General features: G+C 41.5%; 1 protein-coding gene and 1 long non-coding RNA gene across 2 annotated transcripts in view; one reads left to right on the forward strand and one right to left on the reverse strand.

The window, feature by feature from the left end:
- LOC135300717 (uncharacterized) overlaps positions 1-13,776 on the reverse strand; it is a 55,641-nt gene that overhangs the window by 38,947 nt on the left and 2,918 nt on the right. The window lies entirely within an intron of this gene.
- The window catches only part of NUAK1 (NUAK family kinase 1), a 46,467-nt gene that overhangs the window by 18,430 nt on the left and 14,261 nt on the right, over positions 1-13,776 (forward strand). The window contains exon 2 of the mRNA XM_064420448.1: positions 4,738-4,858. Within this exon, the coding sequence (XP_064276518.1) occupies positions 4,738-4,858 (121 nt within the window). The remainder of the gene's footprint in view (positions 1-4,737; positions 4,859-13,776) is intronic.

A 13,776-nucleotide genomic window follows, 5' to 3' on the forward strand; every position in this document is an offset into this window, starting at 1 on the left:
AGGGATGGGAAGCCAAAAGTTCTGTTCCCTCTTTCCTATCTGCTTCTGGAAGGCAGAGCAGCAGTGAAGCTGGGGCTGTGCTTGTGCAGAGCAGTTTGGAGGTGCCTGGCTGTGTTAGAGGCTCACAGCCCCTGCCTGTACCATAGATGTTGGAGAGGGTATTCTCTTTACCTCCTTCTGAGCAGAGACTGGTACCAGAACTGGTGGAGCAGGTGGAGGTGATTTCATCCCATTTATGATGGTCTTTCTCTGCAGAAGATTCTGGGGATGGTTTTGGTGCACACAGCCAGTAATGATCCCCAGAGGGAAACTTCACATGGCCTAGTTTTGAGCTGTGACCTTGGTGCTCATGCATGTATTTATTTAACTTTGCATGTGTCAGCTGTCCCACAAAAGTCAATGGCCTGCTCACATGTGTGAAGTTAGGCATGTGTTAAAGTGTTTTGCCAGATTGGATACTATGTCTATAGGGGGTTTAGGTGAACTTGAACCTGTTTTGTTGGGGTGAGAGGCTTTAGATTTCAGTATTAGGAATCTAATATGTTACTCTCTCTAAATGCAAGGTCTTGGAGTGATCTGAAATTCTCATTAAGACAAGAAGCTAGGAAAAATACAAATTCCTCCACTAGTAATGTTACTAAAAATACTATAATTAAATTATCTAAGTCTTAAACCCTGTAAAATATATTGAAAAGTGTGGTAGAGGTATAAGTACAGGGTTTTGAGAGTACCAAAGGGACTAATAGCACTTTCTCTGCAGATATTGAGCTGGAATATTTGGAGTAGTTAATGTAGCTGATGTAAAAAGCGTGTTGCTTTTTCTGTACTCGTGATTCATAGGCTGTGACCCTTAATAAATTTTGATGTTGCTCCAGTGAAGCCGCTGCTTTCAGAGAAAGCAAGAAAACAGGCAAGTAAGAAAGAAAGGAGCCTTAAGAATGAACAAACAAGTTCTTTCATGAGGTATTTCTCAATTGACATTATTTCCTATTATGCTGAAGTTATTCAGGTCCATCATGCAGCAGTCCTGTAAGTGGGGTTTAGAAAAGTTGAGCCAGCACTGTCTGGTGTTAAAAGCGTAAGTGCTCTTTGAAAATGTATTTTCTGGAATATATTTCTGAAAGAAATACATTTCATGAGAGAAGTTATATTATTGATATTTTAGAATACCTGGGAGGGAGGCTTGTTTTACAGTCCGATACCATAACATACAGCTAGAGGTCTTATTTTGTTCACAGATATGAACACAATGAAATATGTAATAAATACCTGGAATGTGATTGTGATTTGTAATGTTTCCATGAAATACTGAATAAAACCCAGCTGGGCTGCTTTCTTGTTTGTGTTGTTTTTTTCACATCAGTAGACTTGAGCCCAAGTATTCTTGCTGACGTAGTCTGAGCAGACTGGTGTATGTGAAAGACTTGACTGGCAGAAATCTGTTTCTTAGAAGGGAAGAGCTGGAATGAATGCTGTCCTGCTCCACTAATCCTGCTCTGGGATGCCACCTCTGACAGTGACAGTCTGCTGACACCGATCACTCCCTGTTTGGCCTTTCAGACCAGGTCACCAGCAAGGCTGTGCATGGCTGGTAGCCTTTGAAGTGTGGGGATTGTGCAGGCCGCCAGGCAGATGGCATGGGGTAAAAAGTATTTTTTGAGAAGCCTTTGAACCTTTCACTTTCCTGACACTCTTTTTGAGGAGAAAAATAGCAATTGAGCATGGGGAAAGGAAATCATCCTTTAATAACCAGATGGTTTGTTGAATAAGGTACTTCTGTGGTGTGTTGCGCATTTTGGGAGGAGGAGGCAGGCAGCAGTTTCTGGGGTGATACTGTCCTTGTTTCCTTACTGTCCTCATTTCCTTTAGGAGTCATGTCACCTTTCTGTTTCGATTTCCTCATCTTCTGAAAGTGGATAAATTGTGCTGTTTCACCACTTGCTTATCAAGGTTTAACTAATAAATGGCTACAGCTTATGTGCTGTGCAAATAGACAGTGTTAGTGCATGTGAGTAAACCTCTCTTCTCTGCCAGTGCTTGTACTGGTAAGGTACAAGGGGCACTGCCTCCCACGCAGCGCTCTCGCTGTGTGCCAGGATGGCAGGGGATGGGCTGACCATGGCCAGGTGGATGCTTAGAGCTGCCCTGACTCCACTGACACCACTGGAGTAAAGACATTGCACACTTGCTAATTGTCTTTCCTTGTTTCTAAGTGCCAAGTGAGGGAAGAGAAAGTCTTGAATGTAAAAACCCAAGAGATGTGTTCAGCATGTATTCTTTCCTTATATTTGTGATGACACCTTGCCTGGATGTCACCGACAAAATCCCAAGTACTTTGGCTGGGCTGTTGCATTCTACCCCTGCAACTGGGAAATGATGCTTTCAGGAGAGCTTAAATACCATCTTTGAAATTTGGGTAAACCTTTAGGAATAGCCTTCATAAATTAAGGTGCCTTAATTTTCAGCTCAAGTTGTGAGACTGTAAACTCTCTGGTCCTGTTAAAAAATATCTTCCCAGGCAACACATCTCTTTGCATTAGAATTTTGATCTAAACATATAATTACAAAGTGTCACCACATTTTTCAATCATGTTTGCATTTTTGTATCTAAAAATATGTTTTCTTAAATAAATTCTTCTGCAGAGGCCAGTTGCAGTAATTATGGGTAGATGTGCAGAAGTCCTGTCTGTGAAGCACGCAGTCAAGTTATCAGGAGATTGGCATGTCCTCTGGGCTGCTGTTATTACTTTACCAGCCATGAATGGGGAAGAATTTGCTCCCCGTTGTATATTTGACAATGAAACCCTTCTTAAATTCTTCCTCCGAGCCAAGTACAAGGCTGTCTTTTAATAAAAAATGTGTTTTTACCCATGTCTATATTTATTTCTTGCAGGAATGCACATACTGCTCCAAGAGCCACCCACATCCTTCTGTATACGGGGTGTATTTGCGTTTGCAGTCAGAACCAGTGCAAACGTGGGAAGGGGAAAAATCCAGTGTCATCTTTAGAGCTGGTTGCCTTTTCCATCTCTAGAATTACTTTGAGGCTATCTTAGTCACTCATTTAATTAAGATCTGTTGTATTACCTTTTCTAGAAATATGTGCCATGTAAAGAAGACTATAGCGATGTTGTTGCTTTTAAAATCTCTATTCCAAATGTTTGGGTCAAGAGGAAAAAAATAATTGTTTTGGTTTTAACATGCAAATTGTTTTGTCCCTTGACTTCTTTTTGTTCTGCTGTCCCAAAGTAGGGGAGCACTTGAGCAAGAGCTTAATTTTAAGCATGTGCAGCAGTCTTTGGGAATTCAAGGGGATGGGGCATGTGCTTAATGCTTTTTTGAACAATGTTGCTTTTCAGAGTTGAAGGTTTTGTAGGAAACCTGATCCTTTAAACTGGCTCCTGTTTATGTACATTTCAATTTTATAATATTGTAAGTTTTTCTCTTCTTTCTTCAATATCCTCAATGCTACATCATATAACTAAAACAATACTGGTCATGCCACTTGCAATTACTGAAGTAGGCAGTGAATTTTTTTTTCCTAGAGTAACTGGGGAAATAACGTAAATCATAGATTTACAAATGTTTTCCCAGGAGAAGTCCACACTAGTTGGCTGCAAAGAATGACACAAGTTTGGTTTACCCATAAAAGGGTGGTCATCTCAGCAGGTCAGTTATGTTTTTCAAAGACATATTGTTGATTTTTAAGCTAGCTGATAATTTATTCCCTGAACTCTAGCTTAAAAAAACAATAAAGGGTAAATATGGAGTATAATAAAGGCTGTGCTGCCATTCAGTATGCACAATGCCCTCACCTTCCCTCTCCAACCAGCTTCTCTGCATTGTTGCTTTCTTCATTTCTTATAGGACATGAGATGACCTCCATGATTATTTATGGGGGTGTTCAGATAAGCCCTTTTTTCACAGGCAACACACAGACACTCACAAGGACTGTTATAATTTGAATTTATATTGCAAGTTCTGCTATCATTTCCTCTGTTCCCACCCTGCCTTTTGGAAAGACATCCAGTCACATGATATGCTTGTAAAAAAACTTGCTGATTGAGGAAGGATGCAGGAAGGATACGGTTTTGCAGTGACTGCATAAGTGTTGTGTCGGGCCTGAAGGCTTGGGTTTATATGAGGACGAGTTTAGATGTAAATTTTAAAGATTTATTTATTCTGATTTTTGAATTAGTCATAACTCCTGAGCTTTAGAGAAGCATTGACTAATCTGTGTTAATGGGTTCCTTTATGTATTAACATGGATATCAATACATAATCAGCACCCTGGATTCCCTGCCTCTGTTCCATCAGAGATCTCAAAGTTTTTTCAAAGAAATTGTCTCAAAAGTTTCTTTTTGAAATTGTCAGATGCAATCATGTCTTAGCAAACGTGCTTCCCATCAAAATCTCTTGGGGAGTTTTTCCATTTGCATAAGGAGAGTGCTTAGGCTAGCACAGAAATCTTTCTGAAGGATGCTGTGTTCCCCCTCAGTAAAGTCCTAAGACTTGAAGAGCCCAAAATTTCATGTCAGCCATTACACTGTAATGACAGTGTATTTACTGTTATACAGCGAGGGAGCTGGAGCATAGAGGTTTGTATTTTAAAGGTTTGCTTTGGTCATTCCACGTTCTGCCAACATCTAACATCTGTATTTATTTTTTAACTCTTCTTAGTGGATTAGATGCATCTGTTCAGTTCCAAGAATAATGCTTGATTTCCTGCATTTACAGGTTGCAATAAAATCCATTCGTAAGGACAAAATTAAGGATGAGCAAGATATGGTTCACATCAGACGGGAGATTGAGATCATGTCATCCCTCAGCCACCCTCATATCATCACCATATATGAAGGTTAGTGAATGTGATTTTCCTCCCTGACTGCTCTGTTACATTCTTGCAGACCTGATGTTCGTGTTTCTTGAGATCGTGCACCAAACTAACCCTTACTCCTTGTGTAACCCGTCCCTTACCAACGAGACTTCCTTGAGCACTGCCTTCCCTCTGAGCTACCAGTGTTTCACAGATGCATAAACCTTTGCTTGGAAGAGCTTCTTCTTGTGTGAGTTCACTGTGTCAGTCACAGGTGGGAGATGCTTGCATGTATCACCTCATGTCCTTGCTCCCACTGTACAGTTCAGTTTCATTTCACCCTCACTCATGAACCAGCCTGATGTCTGTTTGTGTTCCCAGCCCCTAGAGCAGTCCTTGTTTGCTTTATTTTCCCTGGACTGCACAGGACTGCTCTTATCTGCTCTAGGACTTGGTCCTCCCTTACCAGCCAGTTCAAGTTGCTACTTCTGTCACTGCAACTTTTCTCCCTGAATCCCAGCATCCGCTTCTGTCCACCCCTGCGCACTTTCCTGTCAGTCTGGTGGCTGGCTTATCATTCCTGTTTCCTTATACTGTCTTCCTCCTCTACCTCCTTTCTTCCTGGGACACAGCTGGGAAGATTTGCCAGTTTGTTTATGTCTCAGCACTAGCTCAACGGGTCATGCCATGTGCGTGCTAAAAGATGCCAGCCAAAAGGCCTGTTGCTGCAGGGAGGGAGAGTCTGCATGCTGGATGTGGGATATAGATTCCAGAGGCTCAGAGGAAACTGGGTCAGGTAGTCTTATCCCTGGGGATCACCCTTGTTCTGCTGTGAAGAACAGGAAACCTGAATGTAGTCCTACACATTTCCATAGCTGTGAGGTAAATGCAGAAGGTGATGAGATGTGTATGGCAGCTCTGCTCAGAGAGTTGATACGACTGATTAAAACAACGGCTGTCTTGGCATACTGTTACACTATCTCATATTGAGTTATTCAAAAGCATGTTCTTGTACTTGAAAAGAGATGAGTATCTGTCTTTTTATTGAATAAACTCATAAAAGGATAAAGGAACAGAAAAGGGGAGGGATGCTATGTCAGCATGTAGGTTGCAAATGGAACAAAAGTTACTTCAAATACGGATGGAAACTCAGGAAGAAAAAAAATTAAGTATGCTGTGGTTCTTTGACCAGTTGCCCTTTTCATCCTTACTTAAAATAGTTTTTCCCGAGTTAAAATATTTGTGAAAGTGAAAAAGATTACAGCATTTTTAGGAAGCAGACACTAAGTCCTGTGGGAGTAAAAATTCCCTCTCTGGCCGTGTGGAGGGAGGAGCAATGCTTCTGTAGCAAAGCCAGTTGACTTCCATGATGGAGAATTCATCTTGTCTGAGGAGGATGAGCACCTATATCAGATTCTGGTGTGTTTTCCAAGCAGTCAGAGTCAGTATTTGGCCTGTAGCAGCCAATGCTGTAACTTAAGATATGGTAGCACTGGGAAGATGTGTGGTTGTGCAGCTGAACCCACAGGAACTGCTCAGAGGTGAGGGTGTGACCTCAGGGGCCCTTGAGTGTGTGCTTCTCTTGAAGCTGAAGAGTACTTGATATGAAGTGAAGGGACTACTACATCAAGGACTGAAGTATTTTTATCGTTTCAAAGCTGGACTTTAAACACATAGATTTTCCTAAAGAGTGATAATATTGCTATCCCCTGACAAAAAATGTTGAAATCAGTAAATCCTCAGAGATGGGCTTAATCTCACTAAAATTAAGCAATCCAACATTTCTGCAGTTGGTGTATGCTACAAGTTTGGTGTCTGTCTCTAGTCAAGAGAGTTCAGCATCTTCCCGGGGTGGCTGGCTCCCTCCTGGGAGACCTTTTTTCAGATAAGTGGACTAAATGACATATTGGAGGCTCCTGTTGGAGTCTAGCTGACTAACTTAGACCAGATTAATTTTAAGACTGAAGCCATCCTATAGATATTTTACTCCTATCTCACAACTTTTTACTACAGGTTTCCAGACGTGCCACTGCATGTCTGACAGCTCTCTCTGTAGGTGCTATGTTGTACAGATGTACGTACCATGGACAACACTGGATATCCTTGTAATAACCTTTGAAAGCTCTTTGTACTGCATTTACAAACATGTGTTTTCCTTGAGTAGGCTCTTGTTTAGGTATCCTTTTGACCTTCCTGCTAATAGCAATTAACCTCTGAATTTGTCTACTTGATGTAAACACAACCGTATCTTTTTTATTGATACCAAGCAAATTCAGATGTGTGGAAACCAAGCTTTCCAGTTTAGAGGTACTTCTTTGTAACCTAATCATAAGGCATGTACCTTACCCATTACTGCCAGGGCAGATGTACAGTTGTGACTAAAGAAATTCCATCCTCTCAGCAGGGCTGTAATTGGCAATCTGCCAAGTGTGGCTGTGAGGGAAGTGCTCCTTTAAGTGACTTTAAACTCCTTGAAAGGGACTGGATAAACAAAGTTGGCTTTGCTGGCAGTGTTCTGATTTCAGCACATAAATTTTAGTTTATAGAATAATGCCTCTGTCCATTCATCTGTCTGTCTCTCCCCTGCCCCTCACCCTTCCATTCCCCTATTGCTTTTTTGCCTTGAAAACTCCAGGATTTTATAATAAAGCCTTTGAGAGCTAACATATTTTTCCAGGGGTAGCTTGAGTGCAAAATCTACCTCATCTGGCAATACTTTATAAAAGTTAAACCAGGGAAGGAACATTCTGCAAACATTAAAACACGTGTTGGGCCAATCATGAGGGTGAAGTTACACTTGATACATTTAAGGAGTGGGCTCTTGAGTCTTTGTAGTGTGAAGTACAGTTGTCTGCATGACTGTTTCTGTGCTGAAAGAGTTGTCCTTGGTCAGCATAACCATACAGAAAAGTCTGCCCTTTTGCAAAATGTACTTAAAGGGAAGCAGACTATCAGCTAACATGTTTGTAGAAATAGTTTACTGAAGATCTTCCCTGGAGAATGAATCAACATTAGGATCAAAATTTGGTGCTCATGGAACATGATGGCATTAATGTAAACGAGTAACTGAAGGAAAATGTGTGCTGAAGTGCTCTGCTGACTTGGGGCCAGGATGCTTATAAGAGTGCTGCACACTTTGCATTAACAAAGCACAAAATATGGATCTCCCAAGTAAGATGCACTCTTTTTTTTCTAGGTTGCATTTTTGCTACTCTTAAGAAAAAGCAGAGAGATTCTCCATGTGTCTGCCAGTTCACAATGGCTTGAGCTAGGTTACATGCTTAATCAGGAGACTGGTTCAGCTCTACTTTCAAACCCCAAAGGCACTAGGAGATAATTTGACAGTGTGTAACAGCAGTGGCATAGTAGTCCAGGATACTCCCTGCACTTGCCAAATACATGTTCAGTGTCACGCTTTGCGCCAGACTTCATGCGACAAAGCATAAACACACTTGGTGTTTCACACACACATAGGCCTGTCTCCAGTGTGGGAAGCTGTGTCAGTCAAGTCACCATATCATCAGCAAAACCAGCTTCATTGTCAGAAATGTGCCTGTGTGACAGCTGTTAAAGGTGTGTGGACACAAGCCATTGCTGAGGAACTTCATCCCTGCAGCAGTGCTGGCTCAGACAAGTGTCTCCTGCCATCAGCTGCATGTGGACCTCAGGGTGGGGCAGCAGCCAGGGGCCAGGGTGACAAAACAGTCACCTATCTCAGGCTGTGACAGTTCAGAGCGATCCCAGCCTCTGTCCAAGCCCTTGCTATCTCCTGGTTTTCAGACATAATCAAAACAAACTTTGGTGCCTAATGACCCCACCCCTTCTGTGTGCAAAACACCTGAAAAAGCCACGAGTCCCTTTAAACATCACGTGGGTGACTGGGCTTTAATCAAGAATGTAGGAAGTTGGAAAGCTGAAATGATTCTTTTTTTTGGCCAAGAGAAAGTACTTCAGTAGTGATAGTGTTTAACCACATTTCTAATTGATTTCCTCTGATTATGTAGGCTTTTGACTTTTGAGTGCTTTATTCTCATTGTTTTCAGTTGATAACATCCAAGAACATCAAGTAATATTTCAAGTGTCTGGAGATACTAATGAAACAAGAATAAACAAATTTAACTCTTTGGTTACCATAAACCCAGCTTTATGAATTTCCTGCCATTCAGGGTGATCACCTAAACAGCCTTCATTGGACATGACAAACTCAAATGTGTGAGATCACGGGCAGGTCCAGTTTAAATGTCATGCTGATTACCAGCAGCGGTGAAATTTATTTCCATCTTCCCATTTACACAGTCCTACCATAGCAATGTAAATATACTTCTCTGAAGTTCCTCAACAGTTTAAATAATATTTAAATAAAAGGGAGGTAGTGCTTGTATTCTGTGCCGAAACAAAGTCAATTAGTGTAACATGTTATTGTGGCCAAATTAGCAACTGTCATTTTTCCTTCCTTCTAAAGAGCAAACCATTATAATCTACATATCCTCGGTCTTGCTCTGTGAGAAACAACTTCACCAAGGATAATAGTTCCCATTCTGATTTAATCTTCTCACTGGGGAGTAAATTATGGCATGCTGTCTGATTTTAAAAGATTATTGCAGGATCTTAACTACGTTCCTTTAATTTAAAAGAAGATGCAATTTGGCTGAATAAGGCCATAATTCAGGAAAACAGTTTAACACAAGTTTAGCATTAAAACACATACTTTATATCTTGATATCTTCAATTATAATTAAGCAAATGCATAAATTTATGTGTATGCATATATGTGGTTTTCTCATTGGATCTGGGATATTTTCATGTCCGCTATATTCTCTGTTAAAAATATAGATTAAAAAAACTCCAGCTAAAATAAAAATTATGCCGGGGGTTGTAAAACAGTCAAAAACACAAAAGCTGAATCAGGCTGAATTTCTAAGGTAAAGGACAGTTTTCAGTACTCACATGATTTTTGAAGAATAATTCAAGGCTTATTACACAAGTGAGGTAAGTGGGTCATACATGAATTTTCTGAATGAAAAGGTTATTCTAGTCTGCATCTCCAAAATTAAAAACAAACTTGCTTGTTCTTTTGATTTGGCTGACCTTTAATAAAAGAGCATTTTGTAGCAGTGGAAAGGTACTTCTGTCTGCGGCTGTTAGGAGAGTAATAAAAATACCACTGAATGGAAAGACACCAGATGGAAGGAATGTCAACATACTGGAACTAATTTAGGAGATTGCTCTGATAGAGAGCAAAGGCATGAGGAGAATTCAAATGGTTCCAGTGCAAAGAGATTGGCCGCCCCTCTTAAACTAACAAACTAAAATCCTTACCCCAGGGTTACATGTAAACCAAATGGAATCGGCCCACGAGGAGATAGTCCTTTGGCAGGGGAAAGGAATCCACCACCCTCAGCACTCACTGACTTTAGTATTCTATGAGCTTGGAGGAAGGGCAAAAACCTCCTGCCTTTTTTTTTATTTTGGTAGTAAGTCAGTCCGAAATGAATTGTCCTAATAGAGAGGTGTACGGTGTACCATTAAACCTTTCTCACTGATGTTTGCAAACCATGCCCATCTGGGCTTTTAACAGTTTTATAGTGAAGCACATTTTAGCAGAGAAGAAATATAGTGAGTGTGTTCGTTTGATGTTGGACTTGTCCCATGAGTTTCAGAGAAGGTGACTTTGGTGTAGCTAGAGGGATGAATTTGGCAGTAGTGTTGAAAAGAAGAGTACTGATGAGTGAGAGGTCAACCAGCGCTATTTGGAAAATAGAAGGCTGTAGATAGAAGATGAGTTCATAATTTCACAGCCTCTAACTATAAATAAGTGGAGAGATTATATGCAAGAGCTATTACTATAGTAGAACAACCTGTGAAAGAGGGACAGGTTGTTCACATTACAAAGTGTACTTTGTCTCAGGTATCTCTTTGATAGTGAAAAGTGAAATTCTTTCCCAATTTCACATTTATGTTCTTCAAGGAACTTTGAAGTCAGCAGATTTGGTTTCAATTATGAGCCCAGAGGTATAGACTTTTTCTCGGTCACTTTTAAAAGAGAAACAAACATGTTAGAGTTAAGAGTGGCGTTTAAAGAAAAGTAAGAAATCTTTGACTACTCTGTGTTAAGCACCCTTTGCTGCTTGTGTTTACAAGGCTTTTGGAAACCAAAACCAAGTGGTTTTGACCAGACCTGCAGCCCTCGAAAGTGCTGTTTCTCCATCTTGCTGTGGCCAATGTCCTTGTCCTTTGCTCATCTCCTGGGGACACAGTCACATTGTTCCTTATGCCATGAGGTTCATGCTATTCCCGTTCCTGGTTCCTGATGTGCTCTCACACTGCTGTCCTTGCTTCCTCCCCTGTGGCCACATAAAGTGCAGCCACCTCCACAGTCAATCCTTCAGCTGGCAGGCTCTGTCTGCTAAGGAGTAGTAGTGATTTGCAAGCACTACTCTGCAGCAGCACTTGACCGCTGTGGCTGAGGCAGTGCAGCAGTCCTCCCACCACATCAAGGTCTTGTTGCAGCTCTCAGAGTATCTCAGCTTGCAGAGTGGTGAAAATAAACACCGCAGCTCAGAAATAGATGACAGCCGGTAGCAAGCATTTCTTGTCCCCTCTAATAGGTGAAGCTTGTGCCTTGTATCTAAGCAACCCCCCTATCTTGATTCTTAATTGGCAGGCCATCTCTCTGGCTATCCATGTATAGGTGTTGGTACTGACAGTTCTCTGCTTGTCTAATTTGGCTAACCATTTACAGAGTACTGTTGGTTTGAAAGAAGCTAAAGCAGCCCCACCTTAGTCATACATGGTCTCCATCCCTTGACCTTGCTCCGGGCTGTGGAGCAGGCTTATATGACATGGCTGTCCCAGAAATAGCAAGATTTGGGAGGTTCCTGGAGTTCAGGAGCCTGCCAGAGCCATGCTTCTCTGCTGGCAGTACGTGCAGCCAGGGTTCAGGCACACTTCTAGGTGGGGGTGAGTTTCAGAATGAATATGCAGTAGGATGGCAGGTAATAAATCACCAGCAAAAACAAAGAGTGAACCAAGCAGTCCCAGAAGCTATATGGAGGCAACCCGTCCATCATCAGCCCACAGGTTACAGCCCAGGTGCTAACAGGGCAGTATATTTATTACCTCATTATTCTTTGCAGTAAGTCAATCCAGCCTTTAATTAATGCCCTCTTCTCTTCCTCCAGTCATTGGCCACAAGGCTTTCTTGAGCATATGTTTATAAAACTACATGCTGTGCTCAGAAGCGAAATTCAGAAGTGCCTGTTTGAAACCTGCTTGGCATCCTAATACTACTGTGAAAATTCATGGTGTACTTGGCTGATGGTGTGAGACTTGCCAGAATACCACCTTGTCATTTGCCTGATATTCATGACCACTAAATTCCTCTTTAAGGCCGTGTGTGTATAGGAATAAATCCCACTGCCTTTCAACCTCCTCTTCCTTCAGCTGTAGCTCTCATTTTTTTGTCTGCTGTTCAGTTCCCTCTCTGCAGGAAATAGCTGCATGTCCACTCCTGAGGTTCAGCCAATGCAGTGGAGATGCTCTGACATGAAATGATGCAGTTGTAAAAAACCACCTCCCTATTCACCTCTGCTCCTGGGTGGAGAAACAATTTGCTGTTTAATTCTGTAATTGTTCAGCTATGATGATGGTGAGGAGGCCTCTGTAATGTTACCCAAGTTCAAGGATAGTTTCCCTCTCAAAATTCCTCCTCATGAAGAAAAGTGTGCCAGTAATCTGAAAGCCAAATACGAGTTTTTGCAATAATTCTGTTTCCATTGATTCTAGTGCGGCTTTGTGACAAAAATTTGAAATTTGGAACCGGGATCTATGCTTTCCTAAATTCAACTTGATAGTGTTATCTCAGTTTCCTAGAGGGTGTAAGAGAAAATCTGAAATGTAAAGTGCCTTTGAATGCACATTCCTCCAAACCAAATGCTTTCCACCTCATTTCTGTAGAAATGTTGGAAAATACATCTGGATCAAGACTTGTATTAATATGGCAAATTTGAGTCCAAAAGAATTACATTTTAGGATTTAAAACTTTAGAAAATCAAGGATGATTTGAGAAAACTCTTAGGACTGAGTAATAAAGGCAAAGCTTTCATAAAAACACAGCCTGGAAGAATGCTCTATCGTGGCAGGGCTGTTGTTGCTGTTACTGTCATCAGCAGCACTGAACACCTGGTGGGGCATCAGCTTTTGGGGGAGTGGGGCAAGAAGAGCCAAGGGCAAATGTGCCTCTGAGCTGAGGGTTGTCCTCAGTTGGAACTGCTTGGGATATGCATTTCCATGAAAGTACACTGAGATCGTCTGTGCCATGTGGCAACTTCACCTGTATGTGCGTGATACAGTAACCGCTAACTCATGGAATCAGCCCGGGTTTCAGGGAAATTTTGTTGTTGTTGTGTGGTTTATGTGTTTGTTTTAAATAATATGTCCTATATGAGAGCATTTTCAGGGATTTGTCTCAGCTTACTATTTCTTTTTGCCTTCTTAAACAAGCCTGTACCTAACAAGCATTTCTGAGCTTAGAGAAGCGAATGTGTGCATTACTGTTTTATCACACCACTTCCCTGTATGACATGGGGCATGTTCAGTTTTTCCCAGACAATATCATTCTGTCATTCTTGGAGAGGATACTGTACGTACAATCCATCCAGAGACGGCTTTCCCAGTTTCCGAAGTTTATTGCTAATGAGGATGCACATAGGATGTAATCGCTGGCAGAGGCCTCTGCTTCGGGGTACAGTGAGGCCAGCAGACAAGTAAGCAGCCAATTTTATCTGGCTGTTTGCTCTCTCTTTTATCAGAGCTGTTTGGCTGGGATTCAGGGGTGTTAGAGTGAACTGCAGAGGCTTTGGCTTGTAGATTTCAGTGACAAGGTGTGAGAGGACATGAGACAAGGCCTAAGAGAAGTAAATATCTGTGTGTTAAGAGAGGCAGCTTCACATTTCACTGCA

The sequence above is a fragment of the Passer domesticus genome, chromosome 5, assembly GCF_036417665.1.
Source record: "Passer domesticus isolate bPasDom1 chromosome 5, bPasDom1.hap1, whole genome shotgun sequence".
NCBI lineage: Eukaryota > Metazoa > Chordata > Aves > Passeriformes > Passeridae > Passer > Passer domesticus.